This window comes from Neophocaena asiaeorientalis, unplaced genomic scaffold, assembly GCF_003031525.2.
Source record: "Neophocaena asiaeorientalis asiaeorientalis breed wild unplaced genomic scaffold, Neophocaena_asiaeorientalis_V1.1 scaffold297, whole genome shotgun sequence".
Taxonomy (NCBI): Eukaryota; Metazoa; Chordata; class Mammalia; order Artiodactyla; family Phocoenidae; genus Neophocaena; species Neophocaena asiaeorientalis.
Window position 1 is genome coordinate 1862418 of NW_020175435.1, and position 26686 is coordinate 1889103.

Consider the following 26686-nt stretch of genomic DNA (forward strand, 5'->3'; position numbering starts at 1 on the left):
CTCATGATTAAAAGCAGTAGAAAATTGCAGTTGGATTGGATTATAATCTGAAAAAAAATTTTTTCTTTGGCCGCACCACAGGGAACTTCCCCCACCAGGGATCTAACCTGTGCCCCCTGCAGTGGAAGTGTGGAGTCTTAACCACTGTACCACCAGGGAAGTCCTGAAAACTCTTAATATTTGTACATTTCCACATTCTTCCAAAAATCTTCTAATCAATAATATAGTAAATATACATTGGAAAACAGTAGGAATGTTTTAGTTTTAAAACATTCCCAACATAGACATTGTCTCCTAATAATTATCCAGTTCAGTAGATTTATTTTTCATTGCTATTCTCAATTAAGTGGTCTTGATTTTGTGGTGAAAATCTGGCTAAGTTCTTCTCATCCTTCTTATTTAAACATGTGTTTACCCTCCTAGAATTAATTATCTAATGGGTCAATTTTGGGAGACTTTGAAAATCAGCTTTCTGTAAAATAGGAAAAGCATCTGTTTGTTGTTATTTCCTACTATCTATGGAGAAGTCATCTCAATTTGATGAGGTCCTACTTTTTTTTTTTTTTTTTGCGGTACTAGGGCCTCTCACTGTTGTGGCCTCTCCCGTTGCGGAGCATAGGCTCTGGACGCGCAGGCTCAGCGGCCATGGCTCATGGGCCTAGCCGCTCCGCAGCATGTGGTATCTCCCTGGACCGGGGCATGAACCCGTGTCCCCTGTGTCGGCAGGCGGACTCTCAACCACTGCGCCACCAGGGAAGCCCAGGTCCTACATTTTGAAACAAATTTGAGTCCTCTTGTGTAAGCTATGCCAACATGCACATGTGAATTTATATCAGAAGCACAGGCCTTCATGCAGCCCTTAGCTTTCTCTGTGAAGCCGGTGCGCACGGTAACTAGGTGCACCAATAACAGCCTCACTTAATTCGCTTTATGGGATAAATTTTCTATAATTGCTGTACCAAATAAATGTCCATGCACATCTTCATTTGCATTTCCAATTAAGTATTTGCCCAACTCTCACCTATGATGGATTTTGCACATTGTACTGGACATTCTTAATCATATTTTTTAAGTTAATGCTGAAATTTTGGCCATTGAAATATATAATATTTATTTTACTTTACATAAATGTTTATGGATGTATAACCAAATACAAAATTTAACAGGGCAAAATGGTGATTTTTGGACACAAACAGTCAACTCTCTTCCTCATCTAATCCTGGTCCAACATGTTCATTGAAGTAAAGGAAGATAAGGCTCATTTTTCTGTTGGCCTTGGAAACCAGCAAAGGGTGCCATGAATATGCTGGAATGATCATGAACCATAACTGGTGTAGAAGGTGGATGATATTTGGTTACGACAGGCCAAGGGAGAAAGAAGAATGACTAGTGGGATTCCTCTACTGTCCTATAACGGGAAGATAGAAAGTATAAATCTGAGCATATCCTGCATGATGGTAAACGCTGAATGGGTTAAACTTTTCTATTAAATGGAAAAACCTCTCATAATGAGTGAAAGAGTAAAATCTAAGTGCTTCTTCTAGATGAGACACCTCAAACATGGCAATACTAAAATGGATGAACAAAAGTGTAACACATAAATGTAAATAAAAGGTAAGTGAGAAACATACAGAGGAGGCTATTTTATGAGTTACAAAATTAATTATCAATAAAGTTATAAAGACAGGAACTTTTACGTGAATGACTTCCCATGGAAATGTGTGTGTGCATATGTATATACACACAAATATATATAATATTTGAAACACCAGAAAAATTACAAAATTGGAATCGCAGAAAAATAACATATATTATCTATCTAGCTTTTAAAAATCAAACAAAAAACAAAGCTTTGAAGTGATGTTTTAAAGTGCCAAGTCTTTGAAATTCCAAGTTCCATGAAGTGTATGCTAATAGCGAAAGTCCTTGCACATGATTCCACAGCTACTAAATTTCTGGTGATGAAACCCTGGAATCTCTTTTGTTTTTGTTTTTATTTTTTTAGCAAGTTCTCAGGTGAATTTTAAACAAACTAAAATGGTGGTTCTTAGACTAGAGAATCAGCCGTAAGCTTTGTCCAACATATATATGGGTAGACACACACATAAAATATTCTGTTCACATACCCACTTAACTTGTTTAATTGTTGATTATGTTGTGGGTCCAGAACGCTTCAATAGATTTCAAAAAGGCAGAACCTGTACTGTGATCACAGCACAGAGAAATAAATAACAAAAATGAAACAAGTATCAAAACCCTTGGTAGAAAAAAATCTCAGGTAGCTAATGTAGATACCAAAACTGCAACTATAAACTTCTTAGAAACTAACAATGAAATACAATATATAAAAACTATGGGTAAGGGCCAAAAGTATTATTCAGAGGAAATTTTTTTTAGCTGCACCACAGGGCATGTAGGATCTTAGTTTCCTGACCAGGGATCGAACTTGTGCCCCCTGCAGTGGAAGCACAGTGTCTTAACCACTGGACCACCAGGGAAGTTACGTGAATGGTTTTATAATTGAACAACAAGGTTGAAAATCAATTAAACATCTCAACAAAATGAACTAAAATAAAGAAAACTGAGAAAATTATAAAGAAATTTATGAAGATTAATAAAAGAGCAATTACATAGAAAGTATTTAAACAGTGTATTTGATAAATCCAAGTATTAGTTCCCCCCAAAACCAGTGATACAGGTAAGCCATTTACAAGGCTAATGAAAGAAAGGGAAAACATATGCTATTAAGAATGAGTGAACAACAAGAAATATGGGGATTGCTATGAAGAACATAACTAAATTTTACTAAGTATGAGAGAAAACGTTAATAAATATAGAGACATACCTTGGGAAGACTTAGGTATTGTAAAGGTATAAAAATCTCCCCAAGTTAACTAAAAATATAATACAGTACCCCATTTGAAGAAATTAATGTATAAAAATATCAAGGAAATTATCTTTAAAAATATAATTAGAGGAACTTGAATATCAGGTATTAAATGCACTGTTTAGTGAAAATCATTAGTGATGGAAATATCAGAAACAGTTATCAAATAACTCCACCCTCTTCTCCCTGCATACTCCCCTCCCCCCGAATAAGAAAATAAAACATTTCAATCATTTAATGAACATGAGTTTTGAAACCTTAACTGCACAGGCAATTCTTAAATGTTATTGAAGTTTATTGAGAACATAAAAGAAAATGGAAAATGTGTGAATTCATTCCCTGAGACTAAAATAATTCTGATATTAAAAAAAACACATTTAAAAAAAAGCAAATTATATACCTTTCATGGAACATCAGTAAGATTGAACACATTAGGAAATCTAATTGTGTAATTTATATTATTGAGTTAAGAAAAAAAAACACCTTGACAATCTCAATAGATGTAGAAGGTGTACTTGATAAAATTTAACATCCATTCTTGATTATGAAAAAATAGTCTAATAAATTAGTAAATGATGAGCAGTGCCTTAACATGATGAATGATATCTATCAGAAGTATCACAGACATTAAGACTTATTGCTGAAACGCTAGAGATAGTTATTCTAGTGTCTCATTTTTTTTTTTTTTTGGCCACACCTCATGGCATGTGGAACTTCCCCGACCAGGGGTGGAACCCATACCCTCTGCAGTGGAAACCTGGAGTCTTAATCACTGGACCACCAGGGAAACTGCTCTAGTTCCTCATTTTTAAAATGAAGATAACAGTAGTTTCTACTGCTAGGATTGTTGCAAGAATTTAATGAGCTTATATACTTATGAATTAACTATTAAAATTAAACCTTTTAGGTCAGATCCAGCCAATGCAAAAATGTAAGAGAAATAAATGATATTTGAATGAAGGAAACACATTATTTGCAAGTACTAGCTGATAATATCTGTAAATATAAAGAAAATTAATAGACAATGTATTAGAGTAAAAAAAGGTCAGTTATGTATAAACAATATCAAAATTAAGAAAATGAAAACCAGTGCCCATACCCAATAGAAATCTTAAAAACCTAAAGAAAAACCTAAAAATAAAATCTGAAAAACCTAAAAAAAAAAAATCAAAGTGTATAACAGGAAACAAAAAAACGCTATAATGCTTAACTATGTGAGGAATTTCTGAACTGTACTGAAGGACATGAAAAAAAGACTAATTGAGAAATTTAATATATGATAAACTTGAAGCATGAAGTCATTGAGAAGATAAACTAAGTGATCACTATATAAGTGATTCTGAGGTAAGTTGTTGCTTATCCATCAGGGCAAAATGCGTCGGCATGTTACACCAAACACAGTAACTATTTCAAGGTGAATTAAAGGTCAAATGCTTGAAACAAAATAAATAAATAAATATTTATTTATAGTTCCATAAATAAAACTATTAAAATAATGGGAAGTGCTACATAAACAAACTGAAAAACAGGAATGATAAAGGAAGAAAGATTTAAGATGTCATGGTGAAAACAAAAATTTCCATAGAAGATTAAAAGACAAAGGATAGGTTAGTAAAAAATACTTGCAGCCTAAAACAAATAGATGTCAGCACTAATATAAAGTGTTTTTTTTGATCAATATGGAAAAGACAATTCAACCTAACAGAAAATTTAAATCAAGGAGGCAGAACTCTGTATAGCTAATAAGCATATGAATGGCTCATGCTTTATTCAACCACCATCGTGGTTGTTAAAAATGCAGAAGAGGGGGCTTCCCTGGTGGTGCAGTGCTTAAGAATCTGCCTGCCAATGCAGGGGACACAGGTTCGAGCCCTGGTCTGGGAAGATCCCACTTTCCGCAGAGCAACTAAGCCCGTGCGCCGCAACTACTGAGCCTGCGTGCTACATTCTGTGTGCCTAGAGCCCGGACACCACATTGAAGAGTAGCCCCGACTCGCTGCAACTAGAGAAAGCCCGCGAGCTGCAATGAAGACCCAATGCAGCCAAATAAATAAATTTATTTATTTTTTTTAAAGTGCAGAAGAGGGAGCCAGATCACCTGGGTTGGCCCCCAGTCTTCTCCATTAACTGGCTATGTGACTTTTGACGCCTTACTTGACATTTCTGTTTCTGTTTCCTCCTCTATGAAATGAAAATTATCACAGTACCTGTGTTGGAGGTCTGTGGTGAGGATTTAAATGGTTTGGTAAATGTAAAAAGAGTACAGTAGCACACAGTAAGCACTTAAAATGTAAGCTCTTATCTTCATCACCCTTGTTTTAGTAGCTTAAGTTACCAAATTACTTTAAGCAGTCAGATTAAGAAATATAGTCAAGATTTTTCATGAGCAGTGATGATTAAGTGTAGTCAAAGGACTCTCTCAGATGCTTTTGGAGGGAGCATGACCTGCTACCAGCCTCCTATAAGGCACCTTGGATTAAAATTTAATAGACACATATCTCTGAGCATTTATATTCTAGATATCTATTTTAGAGAGGCAGCTGGGGCTTGGAGAGATACAGTAATTACCCATGGTCACACAGATGCTAAACGCCAGAAATGGGAATTAAAGTGAAGTCTGTCTGGTTTCACGGTCCTACCATGGCCCACTGTTAATAAACATACGACAGAAAATGTTCAGTTTCATTAGTTATATAAAAAAAGCACATATTAAAACAACCTGAGGCCATTTTATTCCTATGAAATTGCTGTATATTAAATAAAAATGCCTATGGTTGGCAACATTGGAAGGAAACGGACAGGCTCATTCACTGAGGCTAGGAGTATAAATTAATACAACGTTTTAGGAGAGCAAATTGGCAATACTTGCCGAAACGATAAACATAGGTGTACCATATGACTCAATAATTCCACCTCTAAGACTTTATTTTTAGGAATGCATCATGGAAGCACAAAGATATCTATGTGTAAAACCATCACAGTGTTTACAGTTGTTAAAAATTGGAAGCAATCTTAGTTACAATGGAAGATTGGTTAAGCTAATTATAGAATATTCTTAAAATGAAGAGCCATTCTAAATTATGGAGAACCGATTTTTACGTTGGAGAATGTTTCCCATACTTTTTTTAAGTTTAAAACGCGAGTGATTAAAAAGTACATAAATGAAAGTAAGACAGAAAAAATCATGTTATTTAATAAGCAATTTCTGTGTACTTGTCACTGTTCTTATTGCTTTTTGCTGATTATTTCACAACAACTGCTGAGATATGTATCCTTTTTTTTTTTTTAATTCACACTTTACAGATTAGGAAACTGAAGAAGAGAGGAGTTATGTAACTTATCCAAAGTTACCCAGCCACTCTGAGGCAGAGCCAGAATTTAAACTCACTTCATCTGCCTCTAAGGAGTCCCAAACTTCATCCAATACACTATGATCCTATTTTCATAAGATAAATATTTATAAAAGTACATTAAAAATTAGAGATCTGTTTGTTAAAAAATGGAATATTGTAAAAGTTACATTTTTTTTTCCTTTTTTTAAGCTATTTTTGTAAATTGTACACCATTCTTACAATTAGTAAATATTCCTTTGTAAAGACAGCTTCTATTTCAGGGAGAGGAGTTGATAATACATTTTGGGTACAGCAGGGTTTTCTGCCTTTACCAAAGTTCAGTGCTGGGTTTTGGATTCAGGCAATGGGTGGGTTGGATTGCCTTTGCACAGAGAAAGGTGAGTTGTATGTGGAGGGCTGGGGTGATGAGTTCCGTGCTGCCTCTACTGGCTGGTGGTTGACTGTGTCAGGGCAAACAGTGACCTTATGGGCTTTTCAATCTCTCGTGCTGTTTGTAACTCCTGCGGTGGTAAACAGGCGTGTTTCCAAGTGGGGATGTGAATAGAATCACTACCAAGTAAAGGATATTTACTTTTCTTCTTTCCTAGCCACATATCACATGTGAATATGTGTCTGTTCACATCACATTTTGTTGGAGTCACCTTGCATGTGCATTAGTGGGGATCACCTGCTGTATTGTTATGTCATATTATTTTCCCTTTTGCATGCAATGAAAAGCTTTTGATAGAATAACACTTGTTTACACCCAAACGTTCTCCATTTATTCACATGAAGGTCGAATTGGGGGCTGGGGAGGATCAATATGACTCTTCAGTTTGGATTTTGATGTTAAATGTGTATCTTTTCTCCTTAAAGCAACTGATGGTTTTATTCCTTCATATCGATTCTGATTAACTTTGCTGTTGAATCAGTTGATATATTGTCACATCAAAACGTTACAGTAAAGCATACTAATGAGAATTCTCTTTTTTTCTTGTTTCTTTTTAAATAATGAGAATTCTTTAAAAAGAGTTCCAGCTGAGAAAAATATTTTTTCTCTGTCCCACATACTAACCTTTGTTATATGCCAATTTAAAAAGTTTTGTTTTCTAATATAATGAATGTAGTATCTCTTTGACTCAAAAATTAGTTTTATCACCAAACTTTTTAAAAGTTCTTCATATTTACCATGCTTAAAGCTTGTGTAAGCAGATTTAAAATTCTTTTAGATAGAGAAAAATTGCATAGGTTAAAGATAACTTCAGGTCAGATTAAAATCTAAACCAGACTACCTTCTCTGTAACTTGTTCTCTGGCTCTGAAATCCTGAATCATTACTCAGAAACAGACTTCCTGTGCTCTTTCGTTGGCTGTCTGATGTAACCAAGAATTCACAGTTAGCATGGTTAGCTTTCTGATATATCATTTTGTTTCTGAAAATAATGTAAAGGAACATGGAAATGCCCATTTCCCTAATTATGGAAGTTTAATTGCTAATTAGGTTAAATCTTTATAACTGTCCTGCAGAGATGCCTTCCCCAAATTATTGCCTGATATCTGTACTCCTCACCTATGGAAAGGCAAGTATGTAAAGGTGTGTGATAAGTCAATTTGAAGAGTTTTCTTGTAACACTAAACTTAAGGACATTATCTATTATTTCATCCTTCTATTTGAGTGAAATGAAATCCTCCCCGATGTCAGCCCAGGAAGACTCTCCAGTTGAACTTCGAGATTTCCATTTGTCACAATTTGCCTTGGGTGATAGAGCTCTCAGAATTAAACTTAAGTCTTAATTTCTTAATTGAAGTGACTATCTCATACCTAAAGACAAAAGTATATATAGATTCTTTGCTCTAAGTTTTCTTTTAGCTGTGCTTTAGTTGTCCTATTTCATAGAGGTTTTAACATTCTAAAATGCTAGAAATAATTTTCAGAGTTAAGTATAAATAAATATAGTTCTTGACTGGAAATATATATGTTTAGCTTTCATTTATTATATAAATACTGTCATGTAGGAGTTTGGCGAGTTGGGGTGTTACCGAACTTTTTATCCTGTATTCATGTGTTTGAAGTTCAATTATATAAACACCATGGAAAATGAAAATATTTAACAAATAGTTTCTTTGGTTACTATCTCAGTGTTTAATTATAACACTAAATATTCAGATGCATTGATCTGTTCTTAACCCAAGCATATCCCAAATACAAAGTAGTGTATTTCCTCTGTCTCTCAGTTTATCTTTTCCCAAAAGATATTCCTTATAGAGGACAGACTGAAAAAGTGGAATCAACCGAATATTCATAAATAGAAGGGTTCCTAAATTGTGGTTTATTCAGATTTTGAATTTTACATAGCAGTTTAAAGAAATGAGGCTGATCTGTATACTAATACAGACACATTACCAAATACTATTGATACATACAGAATGAAATTACAAAATATATACAGTTTGAAACACAAAAAATGTAAGATACTTTCTTCAAGGATATATTTATGAATATAAATTCTCAATAAAAATTTAGAAAGGGTACGTGCCAAATCCCTATCTAATTTCCTTCTCAGGGAAAGAATTGTGGTTATTTATGGACATTCAAAGGGACTTTTTTATTTCCTATAATTTTTCAATCTTTTTACAAATTTTTAAACTTACTATTTGTATATTTTAAAATAATATATGAAAGTGCCAAACATGAGTAGCCTTAATTATATCTCTAGCTTTAAAAACTTCTTTAATGTCCTAGGTGGATTCTGTGCTTTGCTGACACAATTCTAGGACATTGAGAAAGAGGAAACGATCATTTACCCAAAAAAACTTCTTTGACTATAAAATATTTCTTTTTATACTGATACCTCTTGTTCTTCTGTTGCCCTTCCTAACCTTTAAGAAATCATGGAAATTTTAAGATAACAGTACAATGATTCTGGGTTGAGGCAAAACTAAACTGGACCAAAGTCAGCTTGGCAAATTGTCATATGCTGTTTTTGTATTTATTTCTTTCAACTTTAACACCCACAATTTATTAAGTGAGACAGTGGATAAAAGAGGAAGCTCAGAATCCTGTTTGGATACCGTTTAGGAAGGAAGCCAGGTCTTTATGGGGTACCCCCTTCCTCTTAGCCACTGGCCAGGAAAACCATCTTTCTGTTTAAAACCTATTCAATTTGAGAGAGGTGGGGTGACTTTGGGAAGGAAGGTGACCTCTCCCTTGTAAAGTGGAATGGCTCTGTTTCCCTCCCGTGACTTATTCAACTCATCTCCACCACTGTTTATAAGAACACTTGTGCTGGATTCTTGTAGTGACAGCAATAGTCATTTAAAATATGGCTCAGATTTCATGCCCTCAAATTTCCTATGTTATTTCAGATGTTTGATCATTACAATCCCAAATGGAGCTTTTGGTCAGCTCAAGTTTTGCTCTGCCCTGTTGGAGTTAACAGATATGCTTCGAATAAGCCAGAAGTTTAAAAATGCATATACTACCACTCTGTATAATATAAGCATTGCTGCTATCAAATCTGAAAAGAAGATGCCATAATGGGAGCCAAGTCATTTCCAAAATGATACAGGGGATTTTTTCTTAGATGCCTCACACACTGGGGTCCACAGGTAGATTGGTATGTGGCATTGATGTGACATGCTTGGCTGAGAGATGCTATCAGAAGAACTTGTTTATTTTGTAGGTTTATCAGCACATTGTTCTTTTGAAATGTTTTTGTATTTTGACCTCAACTTTAGCTGTGCTGGTTTATTTAATTTTCATTGCACCTTGGCTGTGAATCACTGGTCATTTTTAGAAAACTCATTCCTTTATTCATTTCCTTAAAATATTTCATAGTATTTGTATAAAATAATATTTGTATAAAATAATATTTTATAAGGCAATATTTTACAAGGCAATGTTTTATAAAATATTGTATAAAATATTTTATAATATTTTTATAAAATAAAATACCATATTATAAATAAATAAAACATCTTATTTTATAACCTTTTTATTTTGGAATAATTCTAGGTTTACAGAAAATTTGCAAAGTGATACAGAGTTTCCATCTATCCTCACCTAGTTTCCTCTAATGTTAACATCTTACATTGCCATGATGCATTTATCAAAACTAAAAAAAAAAACTGACATTGTACATTACTGTTAACTAAACTCTGGTCTTTATTTGGATTTCACCAGTTTTTCCACTAATGTCCTTTTTCTGTTCCAGGATCCAACCCAGGGTACCACATTGCATTTTATCATCTAATCTTAGTCTTCTGACTGTGGCAGTTTCCAAGTTTTTCCTTTTTCCCATGACCTTGGCAATCTTGAGTAGTACTTGCCAGAAATTTTGTAGAATCTTCATCATTTTTTAACAAATTAAAATGTTTAACCTCTGGGATTTTTGAATGAAGACCCTGGTAGGCTTAGTAATCATTTGTACCACTAATTTTCCTCTCGTATATCAGTTTCAGCCTGGTGATTGTTACTTTATCTTCTTATCAGTTATAGCAGCACTCTAGAATTAAAAGTTGATTTATGATTTAATATTTACATAGTTTTAATATTTGCTTAATATTGGCTTCATCTGTGTATACGTTCTGCATTTTCAATGTTGTCAGCTCGTTCTGTTTAAATCCCGTAGAAAGTCTGTATTTTATCTATTGTTTATGACAGATTCGAGACGGACAGACAAACTGTTACGTGTTGAAGAATAAAGATTTAGAACAAGCTTTTAAAGGAGTTATTTACTTGGAGATGGACCTCATATATAATCCGGTAGGTCTAACTGGACATATGTCCCAGCTTCTCTCTATGGAAAGTAAAAGGTGGCCAGCCTGGAGAGATTCAAATCAATGTAAAATGTTTCAGAATTTTTGCAGCTACAAAGAAAATAGTGTTTTAAAACTGAGCCAAGAAAAATCAGTGCTGGACAGTCTGGTATTAATCCTGGTGGACCAGTAGAATTGATGGTGTGTAATTCTCAATAAATGTCAAGGGAAAAAAAAATAAGAGGAAAATTAGGTTCTTAGCTATATTACCTTTAATCTTCTTCCAAGGCAACAGTTGGCTGTTGGACAGAGATATCTTCAAGCCTCTGACATGTTATTTAATTATTATAGTAGATGTCCTGCTATCCAACACTATCAAGGCAGGTAGTTACTCAATTGAAAACTACAGTTAAAGGAGGATTTTTTTAATGTATCTTAAACTATTAGTTTAATATAAATAAAATACATAAATATACATTCACTTGCCAATTTTTAGGTGTGGGCCTAAAACCTTTTTTTAAATAGCATGGACATATTATTTTTAGTTCTACAGCATATTCCTTGCATAAATACACCCGTAACATCTATGATTTCTAATTTCAGTTTCTTGAAAGTAGAGATATTTTTTAAAAAACACTCACAGAACAATCTGAATGTGGAATTCCTCCTGATTATTTTTCCATAAAATCATCACCTCAATAGCAGTATCTTTTTAGTCACTGACCTTTCTCAAGGCTTTCTAGAGCAACATCGATTTCAAGTCTTTTGATCTGTATTTCAATAATTTATATAATTAATGTAGAATTATAGTAACGGGTAAAATGGGCATAAATAGGTTTGCGAATTAGCACAGTTGGTTCTAGATGGGCATACTATTCAAGTGCCAGGAGCAGAAATCCCTAGGCGTGCGCAGACATGGCTTACTTAGCTGTGAGCATTCCTTGTCATAGTATCAGCAGTAAGTTCTAGAAAGGGAAGGGAGAGCACAGGTTAATCCAGTTAGTGGGGTAAATGAATGTAGCATAATGGCGCTTTTACAATAATTAGAAGAATGGCTGCCATTTATTGGCCATCTATGATGGGCCAGGCTCTGATACTATTTCATTTCATCCCCGCAATAAGCCTGGTCCCTAGCTATCATGAATGCCATCTTATGATGAGCAAATGGAATTAAACAGGGGAGCTGATTTGCTGGTAAATGAGTGAGCCGGATCCAGATCCAGATCTTTCTGACTTTTCAATTATCCCGATGCTGCATTGCTGATTGTTTACTATCTTTAAGAGATTATTCATAAAATCAATGGCAGGGAAGTTTTATATTTTATTCCTGGGAATGTTAGAACTCTGGGCACAGCCTCCGGTATGGGGTCTGTTGTTACTTCCTCTTTTTCCCCATTTCTTACCCTTTCCCTTCAAGGAGATCATATGTGTGTGTTGCACACAGATCACCCTTCATCTCCTCTTTTCTTCTGGCAGGTACTTATATATAGACCATGCACACAGGTAAAACTTGAGTTTTAGGGGGAAAAACAGCCTTAAATTAAAAACTGTTAAGTAATGTTCTAGTTGTCCATCTGATGTAGAGGAGAAGGACTTGAATTTTGTTCTTTGAGGTTTTCCTCAGTTTAGTGATTTGGATAAACCATGAAATCTCTCTGACCCTCAGTTTATTCCCTAAAAGCTGGGCTAAAATGACTCATTTACTTATTTTTCTGGATCATTGAGAGGAAATGAGATTCTCCTTGGAAAAGATATTATTATAAGCCGGAAACTGATTTTCACATGCAAGGTATTACTGGCAAAGAGCAGTTCAAAACTTTGATGTGAAAGGAAGTTTTACTTTTTTAGAGACGTTGGTTTGAGGACTTCATGAGCCCCATCTCTGCAGTGGTTTAAAATATCTCTTTGATTTGCAACGTGGAAACAACACTCTGGAATCTCCAGTCTGACCTACCCGAGTGATGCTCATGAAATGAGACTCCGGAGACCCATGCAGAGCTCCGGGTACCCACCATGTCTCTGCCACCCCCCAAACCCCTAACCCCATGCCCTTAGGGTCAGAAGGCTCAGAGCTTCTCAGTCATTAGAAAAAGAAGAGAGTGAAGTCCACCTCAATGCTGCCCCTTTTAACACTGGTGTCTTTCTAGATCAAAGCAAGTATTCGGACCTTTACTCCCAGAGAAAAGCGCTTTGTTGAAGATAGCCGCAAGCTGTCCAAAAAGGTAGGTCAGTGCAGTAAACTGGCTTGTTGGTACAGTCAGCACCCAGCACCCGGAGTACTTACTGGTCATGACTTGGTTGCATCTCGCCCTCCTTCTCTGTTTTCCTCTCTCCCTCCTCCCTCTCCCCGCTTGTCTCCCCATCTCTCCACTCCTTCCTCTATCTCTCCTTCTCTCCCTAGACAAGGACTTCAGTTGGGCTCAGTAAGAAGGGAAAGACTCAGAACATAGCTATTGGATGCTGCAGAGGGTGTCAGCCCTCCATTCATCCCCTGAACCATTTTGTAAACAAAAATTCTGAGCATCAAGCCATAAACCTTCTCTTGAACTTACTTGCCCCTCCTACCCTCCTTTAATCACAGCCATTTTAGTCTCTATCTTTCAACATTTCAGGGAGGCATTCTGCCAGTGGAGTCCATCATGGAATTAACCCAGTTGATCTTTCGAGATGTCCAGCCTCAGATTCACCGATACCTGCCCCTACCACTTTTTTTTGCCTAAATTTGGATTGTGTTGGCATTTTACCTCCTACTGAGTTAACTCTCACTCCCTCTGCCTGTTGCCCTTAATTCCTCTCTCATCAGTTCAACAAAAAGTGAAGATCAGGGCCAAGTAGAGGAAGTTTCACATTTTATTTTTTTTTTTTTAACATGACCTTTACAGTTCTTTTCAGAGCCCCTCCCTGTCCTATTCAGACACAGTTCAGGATTTCACTCTGTACTTACTGTCCCTCTTCAGTTGTGTAGCAAAGAACAAAGTGTCCCCTTTTTAAAGTGTTTATTACTTCCACCACTTCCTGTGGGGTGAGCAGCTGTGGATTACAGAAAGCAAGTTAAATATAAAGGCATCTTATCACCCTCTGGTTTCCCATGAACTTCTGGACACACTCGGGAAAGGCCTTAAACCTCTTCTGAAGGGGGCGTCCAAATGTTTTGTTTTGGTCTGCGTAACATTGAGTGTAATATTTATTTTGTGTAATCTGAGGAAATGGCTTTATTATTGTTTTTATTATTGCCTTTTGCTCTGTTTACTTGAAAGTTAAAACCTGAGTTGAGGTAGGTGGCACAGCTGCTTTGCAAACAAATTGAAATGAATCTACCTACAACTGGGAGAAAAGACATTTCCTTTGCCAAACAGGACCTCCACGTTGGGTGGCTTTGGGATCTGAGAGCACCGGGGGTTTTGGGGCTGAGACCCTGGGGTATGTTAGGTTTCTCCCCAAGTTCCTCTCAGCACTAAGTGTCCCCAGATTTTTATAAAGTTGAAACTTGTGCTCATGACACAAATACTTAAAATCACTTAGTATGTGCCAGGCTCTCTTCTAAGCCCTTTGAGTCTCTCCACAACCTACAAGGTTAGCACTCCTATCAACCCCATTGAATAAGAGAGAGGTTAAGAAACTGGCCCAAGGTCACACAGCAAAGAGGTAGGAGAGCTGGATTTCCTTTCCAGAGCTTTACTTTCCTATAGAATAGACTTTTTCTTCTGGTTTAGGTGAGCTAGAGTACACGTACATTTCTACTGTAAATCTACCCATTTCCTTCCAAACTAAGCAACATAGTCCCTCATTCCATTCTGTCTCTCTCAAACACACACACACATATTTCACATGCCTGACTGCTGGTTTTTTGTTTTGTTTTGTTTTTTTGGCTGCGTTGGGTCTTTGTTGCTGTGTGCGGGCTTTCTCTAGTTGAGGCGAGTGGGGGCTACCCTTTGTTGTGGTGGGCAGGCTTCTCACTGGTGGCTTCTCTTGTCGCGGAGCACGGGCTCTAGGTGCGCGGGCTTCAGTAGTTGCAGCACGCAGGCTCAGTAGTTGTGGCACGTAGACTCTGGGATGCTCAGGCTTTTGTAGTTGTGGCACGTGGGCCCAGCAGTTGTGGCTCGCAGACCCTAGAGCACAGGCTCAGTAGTTGTGGTGCATGGGCTTAGTTGCTCCACGGCATGGGGGATCTTCCCAGACCAGGGATCGAACCCGTGTTCCCTGCATTGGCAGGTGGATTCTTAACCACTGCGCCATCAGGGAAGTCCCCTGACTGCTGTATTTTTTACCAGCTCAGTTTTGTGCTGAACATTATTGAAACAGCCTATTCTCCTTCAAAGGAGCTATAAAATGCATTGGATTTTCTTTTCCTCCCAGGATGATCATAGTTTAAAAATGAACTTTAGAGAAAGTATTAGGACTCTTCATTTTTACTGTTTTGTTCATTGGCAGTTATACAGAATATAATTTAAATGACCAAGCTGTCTGATCTAAAGAGAATCTTTGGAGTGTTTAAACCTAGTTCTCTGTTTTCCATTTTTTTAATCAGATCTTATCAAGAGATGTAGACCGAGTGAAAAGACTCACCATGACAGTCTGGAATATAGTACAGTTCCTTACAAGCTGTTTCCAGTGGGAATCCACATTGAGAAGTACAGTAGCATTCGTGGTAAGCTTCCTTTTTTATGTTCAACTTATTTGCTTCTGAGTCCCAAGTCCAAATGCAGATGGGTTTTATTTTACTTACGTGAAGCAGAATGAAGCACATTCAACATAGCTGAAGTTTACACTGGTAAGGAAACTTTAAAAAAAAGGATAGTCATTCATCTTTCTAAAATATATTATGACATAGGAGATTATGTAGGAGGGGTCTTTCCAAGACCATACTTGTCAGATTTACCCTTGGAAATCCCTTCAATTACCCAAATCATACTTATATACTATCTCTTGATAAGGTAAAGAGAGCCAGTGTTCTATGCATTTTTAAATGTTTTTGTGGTGGTTCTTATAAACCATTCGTATAGTACCCACAATGTGTTTGTCTCCTTCTGTACTCATGAGGGCCAGTGTTTTCTGAAAAATGGCAGTTGAAAAATCACATAACTAAATGAAGACTAAATCGCTCTCATTTATGTTTTAAGTAAATCATTGGCAAACTTCGGTATAAAAAAAAACATTTATTCAGATCAAACCTCTTGAGACGTAACTGATTACTCCACATTACAAGTTGACTCAACAGCACAAAGGAGAACCACTGTCTGTGAAATACATTCTTATAATAATAGTTGGCCTTTCCTTATGAGCATAATAAAATCACGGAATCTCAGAACTGCATGAGATCTTAAAACCACCTAGGTCAACCAGAGAGTCCAAGAATCTTGTAAGGACTTGAAAGTTAGCATAATGTCCTCACTTTACATCTCTGGGCATCCTCCCTCATCTGTAAAGGCACTTGTCATTGATCAGATTGGTAGCGTCAGGCATGGGAGGAGAAACCAATTTGCTCGACTGCTAATCTTGTGCCTTTTGTATTATGCCATTAACTTCTGCACTGTGCAAAGATCACAGTAGGACCTAGTACGATGTGTGAGTGGTTGAGTCATGATCACGGCTCTTTTGTCTTCTGGTTTCTATCATCCATGCTCTCTCTTACCCACCAGGCTTATCCACATAAAAAAAAAAAAAAAAAAAAAAAAAAAAAGCAGCGGCTGGGCCCGTGAGCCATGGCCCCTGAGGCTGTGCGTCCGGAGCCTGCGCTCTGCAACGGGAGAGGCCACAACAGTGAGAGGCCCGCTTATCCCAAAAAAAAAAAAAAAAAAAAAAAAAAAAAATCAGTTCCAGAGGTCAGTGGGTTGGAGGTCACTCCCACCTTTATTATGCAAGCTGTATACTGGCTCCATAAGAGGCTTTTTCTTAGCCATTTTAGCACTCTGTTTTATCTTTAGTTAATGTTAGTTTTTCATTGGTTCAGGAGGTAGAAGCCCTGTGATGGCTGCAGCCTTGGCGTTTAATATACCTTTTCTTTGTTTTAAAGTTGCTAGAACAATTGGGCTTGATTACAAAATTAAGAAGGATTTTATTAATCCCTATCTGCCTTTGACTTGGCACTGATTTATCCACTTCCCTTTCTCACATTCTCCTCAGCTGGGGGCTTCGTGTGTTGGGTTCCTCTTCAGCCTCCCTGCCTCTGTTTCCCACCTGAATCCTCTCTACAAACTTTCCAGGGAATATTCTGTGTGATTCTGGGCAAACGAGGCAAGTCAACATGATTGGTGGCTTCTTCCAGTCAGCACCCCGGCCAGTCCCTTGGAGGAAGAAGGATTTCCTCTTTCTTGAGCTTAGTTTCTGGCACTGAGATTTTTAGAAAAACAGAGATCTGTTGCACTGGATTATGTAGGGGGATGACAGAAATGATTAATGGGCTGTCAGCCTGATCTGAAGAAAGATTACAACAATGAATAGAAATAAGTTGTTTCATAGAGGGGGCTTCTAATCGGGAAGGGAGCCTTGGCATGGGGGCCGCTTCTGCATGGCCTGGGACCTGAGTGGACCCTCCTTGCTGACACCGCACCGCACAGCCCTCTGCCAGGCTGGCTGCCAGAGGCAGGCTAGCACATCCTCCTTTAAAATCCCTAAGGCCCAAGGAATGAAAGATAGAGGAGTGCTCTTCTTGCTGGTGTGCCAAAATGTAATTTTGCAAGGGTACCTGAGTTTATGAGATGGTGGGAGGCCCCGCTGCAGGTGTGGATGGGGGACACCTGTGCATCCGTTCTTTCTCTCTCTAGGTTGTCCTGAAGGTACTGAAATAAAGGCAGCTTCATTCAGATACACTTAGTTTTCTGTTTTCATTTGAAACTCTACTTTTGAATGTTTATCTCACATTTACTTTGACCAGCCATGGTGGGTCTCGGAGACACTGCAGATGTAGAGACGTAGGTATCTCCCCTCCCTAAGCTGCTGATGTGTAATTTCATTAGAGAATGTTTTTGTTGCTACCATCACGATGGTCACTCCAAAACTATTTCTGCTTTTAAAGCGAGAACATATAAAGAAAATACATTTTAGGATAAAATAAAAGATGCATTGTAGCCTCCCTTATTTTCTTTAATAAGATCATGGGTAGCCAAGCCTTCATATTTTTCAGAAAACATTTTTGCTTTCATGGCTCTTGCTTACAGACTTAACGCTAGCTGCTTGTGGAGTGCTGATGGGTGATTCCAAGCCTGTGGGCTGCCACTGGCTGTGCCCCTGACTCTGTAGGACTCTGTTCAGGGTTGTCTTTCTGAAGAATGTTGGATCCTCGGGTGACCTGGGCCAGAGAGGGAGGAACGGGGAGACTGTGATGCTGAAGCCTGGCTTCGCTCCCTCACTCCACTACTGAGAACACTGTGTTTGTCTTGGTGGTACAGTACACACTGATGTTCTCCTACGATCTACTGAGGACAGAATGCTGCTCCGGGTCTTTATTCATCCATGTGGTACTTTGTTCATGCTCCGTCCACTTGCCTTGGCATTTCAGGGGCAGAGCAATTTCGTGCTGGTCTGAAGCAAGGTCTTAAGCCAAGAATTTATTAAACAATAGGACTGCATGTGAAGGCCTTTCTCTATTAGAAATTAGGATCAGTGCTCTTTGAGGGTTCACTGCACAGGTGTGAAAAGAACCGTTTTGGCTAAACCCGTCTCCATTGGGGCTTTTCCTTCCCCTAGAGGTACAGCACCACGAGCTAAGGGCAGAAACATAGGAATTTTTCACTTCTGTTTTGTCAGGTAACATGAAATTGCTTTACTAACATCATGTTCATGTTTCTATTTTCAGTTGATACAAAGCAGGAATGTTATAGGATCATGTTTAGTATATTCTGGTTGTTAATCTTAAGACTTTATGAAAGCAAGCCATACATTTTCTAAGGGATCCTGTGGATGTATGTATGAATATATCGTATCTTGTTGAAAGCAGGAGTTAAAGGAAAGCATCCTGTTAAGATCTAGGTCCTGTGGTGTCCGGTCAGAAGTGGATGAACAAACTTGAGAAAATTTATCTTGCTAGACTGTCTAAGCATTAACCTCCCCCACCGGAGGATTAATCCCCTCTCCACTTAACGTGGGTGGTTGTTCTCCCAATACTAAGAGAAGAAAGTTATCTTCCATTTCCTGCCACCTGCCACGTGACTGTTACTATATACTGTTAATTCATTGTTATTGTAAGAAATTAAAAGTGGATTATTGAAGTATAGTTGATTTACAATGTTGTATTAGTTCCAGGTGTACAACCAAGTGATTCAGTTATACATATATATATGTCTATTCTTTTTCAGATTCTTTTCTATTATAGGTTATTACAAGGTATTGAATATAGTTCCCTGTGCTATACAGTAGGTCACTGAATGTGGACTTGTTTAGAGTAGTCAGACTCCAAATCATACTTCTATAGGCTTAATTTTTTTTAACATCTTTATTGGAGTATAATTGCTTTACATGGTGTGTTAGTTTCTGCTTTGTAACAAAGGGACTCAGCTATACATATACATATATCCCCATATCTCTTCCCTCTTGCATCTCCCTCCCTCCCACCCTCCCTATCCCACCCCCTAGGTGGTCACAAAGCACCGAGCTGATCTCCCTGTGCTATGCGGCTCCTTCCCACTAGCTATCTATTTTACATTTGGTAGTGTATATATGTCCATGCCACTCTCTCACTTTGTCCCAGCTTACCCTTCCCCCTCCCCGTGTCATTACCTCTTTTGAGTCTTTCTCCTTCCTCTAAGTTTTCTAGATTTTTTTTAATGTGTTTTCTCAGCTTTACTTGCTTTAAGCTAAAGATAATTGTTTTTCACTCAAAAGTTCACATTCTCAGTTTTTCCAATTGAAAGATAAATGAATATAAGATATCAACTTATGGACAGAGGCCTGTAACTGAAACATCATGCCTAGAAGAAGCACATCCGTATATTTCCTTATGAATGGATTTGTAAATATACGTGGTATTTTGTATACATGCCCGTGGTCATTCCCAGTCACAGGCTTTGAACTCTAGGGATAATTAATGGCTTTTGTTGTTTCAGTGATTACTATGTGTCAGGTACTGTCCTAAAGCACGTTATAAGTGTTCATTCATTTAATTCTCATAACAAGCTGCTGACGTAGATGCCAGGATCAGTATTTCCTTCTTTGTACAAATAAGAAAAATAAGCCCATAGAATTTAAATAAAGGTTAAAGTGTCAGAGCTCATATGCTTTTAAGAGACAGAGCTGAGATTTAAACCCAGACCATCAGGATTTAGAGTCCATGCATGTAAACATTGGGCTACACTGCCTGTCATTGACGCCCAGGATTCATTGATCACGATCCTTGTATTTAGATAGATATAATGGCTCTAGGGACAACGATATGAGTCATTTCAGATATGTATAATATCTAGATGTTATAAATGGAAGTTAAGCCTATTCCAAGATGCTTTGGGAGAAAGAAATCCTTATTATATGGGTAAGAAAAATTCTCAGACATAGTCATTATATTCACAAGAGATGGAGTAAAGTTAAAGAAGTGAAAGGTAGAAATGTCTCTGGCATCTTTGGGGAACAGCCCAGACCGTGGGAATCACATGCTTATGACATCCGTGGAATTCAGCTTGTTGGTCTGGAAAACCTCAGTGCTTGGTTCTAGACTAAGCCCCAAATTGAGGTCTGAGTTATCTTTTCCCTCTTTTGGAGGAAGCTCTTAGATGATGTTGAAGGGCTTTCAAGGGGAGAGTGAAGAGTGAAAACAACTAAAGGAAGGAGCCATGGAAGGAATCTGTAGTTTTTAGATCTTCAAGAGTTCCGGGTTGTTCAGAATAAGGGCTAGTAGTGGAGATGAGTAACTATCTACATTAGTAAATTACTACAAAATATCTTAAAACAGTGGCCTTCAGAGAAATTGGCTCATATTTCTACTGTGGGAAGGGTGCTCTGTTGTATAGTATATTCCCATGTCTAGTGCACATACGTTATTTGATGATAGTTAAGAGGAATTGAGTTTGTTTTCAAAAGATAATTTTGCATTGTAGTGTTTGTATTGTAGAAGCAATCATCTGTATGAGTCCTTTTGATTTGTTTTTCTCTTGGGTAATTGTACTTTATATACAAGCCCCAAATATTGTCTGTAAAAAGACCTAAGGTTATATTATGGCATAAATTTTTTCATATGACAGGAAACATTTACTTGACAGTTGGCATCATCAGAAAATTATTTGAATAGCAAAGGTCTCCCAGTGCTACAAGAAAGGATTGCATTTATGTAGTTTGGTTTTCCACCACTCTTTAAGGCCCTCGCCTCTTGCGTTGAGGGAGAGGAGTCTATGGGGGCATTGATGGATTCCTTATTTATTAAAATTTTACTGGGACCTTTGATGTTAGAAAGCAATCTAAGTCTACCATATATCAATGGGTATTTTCATAAAGCTATGCTTTTAACATCTGTGACTTTTTTTCCTGCATTTTTGGATTGTAAGAAAATGAAGAATTAATTCTTCAGAGTTGACAGGGCCTGCAATATGATACATAATTTAAAGCATCAATCAACTGTCCCGCTCCCCAATAAGGTTAAAATACAATTCTCCACTTTCTTAGTGATAGCCCCTGTTTAACATATATAGAATTCTTAGCTTTTAGGGATCCTAGGATTTTGAGAAGTGTGAAATGATTTCACATTGAACTTAAAAACAATAACAACTGTAACAGAACGAACCCTTCCATCACACACATATGTGCGTACACACACACACACACAAAACACTGAGAAGCAGAGGGCATTTGGGAAGCAAAAAGTTTCGCTGCTGAAAGTTTTCTAAGAAAGATTTGATAAAAATTTCATGAGACCTTGCGGAGTGTCCCTGTTTATAATCCCTTCTGTGGCCCACAGGACATTCAGATTGAACTTACTTTGGTACAGATGACAATTACACTGGACGTTTTGTTTTCAGATTGGACGATTTAAATAGTGCTGGTCAGTTGTCTTTTTGATGCTTTAGGTATTTATGTGTTAACTGGGTCTAAAAATTTTTCTTTTTTTAAAAAAAAATTCTATCGCCAGTTTATTCACAACTAGATGCACTGCATTTGATTCAACTTTTGGTGGCTGTTTCCACATCCTCCAGAAGTCACAATCGGATGTGCACAGCGGGCATCACTGCCTGTTTGGTGGGTGTTTGTGCAGTTGCTGCTTAAAGATTAACGGTTAAACTGAAAAAAAAAAAATCCACAGTTACAGTCACCATTTTGTCTGGAGAAAATTTTTTAGGCATCTTAAATGTTACGTATATATACTTACATGCAAAAATATATAAATATATTACATTAAATGCTTAAAATATTTGCCAGTTTATTATTTGTTTTATTTAACATTTGTACGATGATTTCCCAAATCTTCCTTTTCGCAGTGGACTACCTAACATACTTTAAAAAATACTTTAAAGTTCTTTTTCGGTATTTTTCTCCATAAGAACAATCCATTATTGCACATTGTGATTATAATTTTTTTACAGCATAATTGCACCTTCTATTGACAACTTCTCAGGCATTAACTAATTATGCCATTTAATAAAATTACAGTAATTGCATTAAAAGATTATCTTTGAAAATTTAAAAGGACACTCTTAGCTATTTTAGTATATTTCATGTTTATATTTTCAACTTTATAATTGAATTGCATTTCCAGGCAGAATCCTAGCTATACTGAATGAAATCAGCTGGTATTTTGGAGCATCCCAATTTTGAATAGTAAGCATTAGATCTTCATGTTTTAAAATCCCAGAATAGCATATGTTGTCAGTCTTCACAGGGCCCTGCTGGGTAATAAGTGAATGGTTCTGATAGGTCCAGGCCCTGTATGGAGACTCTCTGTCTCTACCTGCTGCCTTTCCTAAGCTTTCTATTGAGATGTACTTGCAAGTACACATTTTTTGCCTTCTGTGAATTTTCTGGTTAGGAGCCATTGTCCTTTACAGATTCCAGAGAACTCAGTCTAGTTCTCTCTGCTGTCCAGAGATACCCTACTGTTAATTTGAACTTGATCCTGAATTTAGGAGCTTAAATCTTAGATGAAGGAAAGACTTCAGTGATCATGTCCCTCCTTGACCAAACCAGTGCTTCACTGCCTCCTTCAAGCTTGCCCCTCTTCCTCCCTCCCTCCCTCCCTTTCCACAATCATTGTTTGTCCAGTGTCTCATACACTGCTAGATATTGAGATACAGAGATGAAATGATCATAGTAAGTCATCCGACCATCTGTCGTCCTCCCCTCTTTTCTTCTCTTCCCCCCTTCATCTCTCCCTCTCTCTCTCCCTTCTCACCCCATCCGCCAGCCTCCCAGCCTCTCCCCAGTATCCCTCTCCACCTCCTTTGCTGCACCCTTTCTTTCTCTCCCCCAGCTTCCCTCCACTGTCCTCCTCTTATATTTGAAACCAAAGCAGTAAACTTTTACTTAATAAAGCACACCATAAGAAAAATTAAGCTTGCCCTTTGGAGAGCAAATTAAATAATAAGCATGGAACTACTTTAAACATATAAAGTGAGCTACAAATATGGGTAGGAATTATTAGCTGATATAACTATTGGGAGGTTAGGGTGTTGCTCTCCTAACTCAGAGAAAAGCTTCGCTGAAGTGGGTACAGGTACACACACAAACACACACAGTTGCTGAAAGCTTCACTGAAGTGGGTACAGGTACCCACACAAACACACACACACACAGAGTTGCTGTTTCATTGCAAAGGATGTGGAGGACCTGTTCGAGAATGGGGTAGACAGTTGTATTCTGTGTCATGTGATTAATGTACAAGGGTCAACTATCTCTAGGGCTGATCAATGTGCATGGAACCACCAAATTCCAAATTATGTGATTCTACCTTTAAGGCTGTGATAGTACTTTTCATGTTTGACCTAATAAATTAAGTTCTTTATATCAAAATAGGAGGGATTTTATTTTAATATTTCAGGTTAATGTCATATGCTAAAAAAATCATTCAGTGTAACGTAGCCATATGATTGAAGGATTATGTTAAGACATTGTGAGCTACAGATTGAATGACAGAGACCCAGTCTTTTATCTGTGTGTACGTCCTTACCGCTTACCATGGTGCTGAGTACATTGCAGACATCTAATCAATGCTTCTTAGAAGGATACTGGAACTCATGCAGACCATCTATTACCAGATACTGTTTGTTTGTATTCCAACTACTCCTCTGACCATAGCAATCTGTGACCCCACCAGAGGGTAAAATTCAAAGACAACTGAACAACTTAATCATAATCTTTTCTGATGTGCATTTTCCCACCTTTTTCTCGACCCTGCCCATGGTGGCGGGTGGGGGGGGTTGATGGTGCTCATTTGCAGCAAAATGTCCAAAAGACAGTCAACAGTAAGCAAACTTGGAGGAGGGGGTTTGGCAAATCTCTAACCCAGATCAACAGCCCTTGAATCTGGAGGGATTTATTTTTGATTCTTACAGAGCTGAGTGCTTTCAAAAATATATGACACCTGGATGTGCAAACATTTTGTCTGATGCAAAAATGGAAAAGAAGATTTAGAAATAAAAGAGAGAGGGTTGGAAGGGAGGAATAGAGTGCTGGTGTGTCTGAAAACAGTCAGGACCCATTTCCTGCTTCAGTTTTGATCTGTTGAAGAACCACGCTCAGCACTTACATTTCGGGCTAATTTGATATTGCCTTTTTGGTGGTCCGAGCTTTGTCATTTGTTTGGAAGCTGTCATCTTTATTAGTCTCTCTGGCTGATCTTTGGGGCTCCCCATCAGGTGGCGCGTGCTCTCCGTTGTCTGACTGGGCTTGGCAAGCCGCTGGCCCTTTTATTGCTGTGTGATGCGGGCATGCTTGCCGGACAGCCTGTAATTAGACCCACCACAGATGACAGTTACAAGAGAGCCTGGTAATCATTCTAGCTGCCTGATCTGATGTTTATGGGTGTTTATGGAGAGAAACCTTCTTTGTGGTCTGGTTAGGGTTTACTATACTGTATCTTACTTTTGCCATTTGATTTATAATTCAGGAAGTTGTGTTTTGCTACCTCTCCGCCGAGCTTGGAGTTGTATCATTGGTTTTTGAAATAACAGCGCTAATTTAGAGGGGGTAGTTTTCATTGGACTGTAGCTCCCAATTTTATTAAAAAAGATAGGAAGACAATTAAATCAAACAGCCAGTTCATTATGTCATCATTTAAACGATGTTCTCGTACAGTGTTTACAGACTGTTTTAGTCTCCCTGGGATTTTCTTATAACCCAAATCCATGTTTTTTAGCCCTTTAAAATGACTTTTCTATATCTGGCCTAGCTTTAGAATTTTTTTTTGTTTCCACTCGTTGCCAGGGATACTTCACTTTGTCAGGGAAAAATAAAAAGAAAGAAATATACTTATTAGCTCAATTGGTGTTGAGACCTCCATGGCTACGGTTTTAAGTCTGGAAAAGCACGGAGCTATAGAATGTTAAGTCAGAGGGTCTTTACGTTCATTCATGGGGGAAGAAACTGAAGGCTTCGGGAAAGTGATTTTTCTCCTGGCCTGTTAGAACAGAGGATTTTCAGTCCTTATACCATTTTTACAGTGTGTGGCTTTTGTGGTCATAAATTTTACAGTTATGGTTTTAGTTCATGAGTATGAGCTGTATCTAAACAGTGTCCGCAGATTGGGTTATTAAACATGTTTTTTAAAACATACTTTTCCGCAAGTCTTACATTTGGAAAATATTTTATAAGTCTGGAGAGCTGCTACTCAGAGGGGTAATATGCCCTGGAGGAACAAATATCTGTAATATCTGTTACTTCGTGTGGGCTATTCTTACAGCCGATGAATCTTCCTCATTAAGGCCTGAGGGATAGTGCTACTGCCGCTCAAGATGACGACGTGAGGATGATGATGATAATCTGCGTGCATGTTCTGGGTGTTTAAGTTCTGACTTCTGCTGTTCAACTTGTTCTTACTTTATTGGGCTACAATAACACTTTTAGTGAAATACTGTCTCACATTTATCTTTTGTTTAAAGAGCAACAGAATACTAAGCATGAATTTGCCCATAGCAACATTTCTTCTGCTCTGGTATAAGCCAGGTACATGCAATTATAAACTTTATTGCCAGTTATTCCATAACAAAAGTGGCTTTCCTTGGAAACCGTTGAAGTCCTCACATTTCCGGTAAGGAAATTTCTATAGGCTAATTTGTGCTCCAGATTCTACTTCGCAAAATAGGAAAATGTGATGTGTTGTTTAGCTGTTAAAAAGATTAGCCACCTGTGGCCTCAGTCGCCTATACCTCTTTCCATACATTTTATTTTGCATTTCATGATTTTTAGACTTTTAGTAATGTACACATTCCAAGAGAAAAATAATTGATTTCCAGGAAATTCTGTGCATGTGCATACACACACGCACGAACATATACAAGGGGGAGGGGGGCAGAGGAGGAGGAAGAGGAGAGAGGAAAAGGGAAAAGAGAAGGGATAGGGCTTCCCTGGTGGCGCAGTGGTCGAGAGTCTGCCTGCCGATGTAGGGGACACGGGTTCGTGCCGCGGAGCGGCTGGGCCCGTGAGCCATGGCTGCTGAGCCTGCTCATCCGGAGCCTGTGCTCCGCAACGGGAGAGGCCACAGCAGTGAGAGGCCCCTGTACCGCAAAAAAAAAAAAAAAAAAAAAAAAAAAAAAGAGAAGGGATAGCAAATAGCCTTTCCATTGCTGGAGTTTACTTAA

General features: G+C 37.8%; 1 protein-coding gene across 5 annotated transcripts in view; it reads left to right on the top strand.

The window, feature by feature from the left end:
* MCTP2 (multiple C2 and transmembrane domain containing 2) overlaps positions 1-26686 on the top strand; it is a 243719-nt gene that overhangs the window by 150262 nt on the left and 66771 nt on the right. For all 5 annotated transcript variants that reach the window (XM_024767708.1, XM_024767710.1, XM_024767711.1 and 2 more), the window contains 3 exons: positions 10882-10983; positions 13124-13198; positions 15505-15624. In XM_024767708.1, the coding sequence (XP_024623476.1) occupies positions 10882-10983; positions 13124-13198; positions 15505-15624 (297 nt within the window). The remainder of the gene's footprint in view (positions 1-10881; positions 10984-13123; positions 13199-15504; positions 15625-26686) is intronic.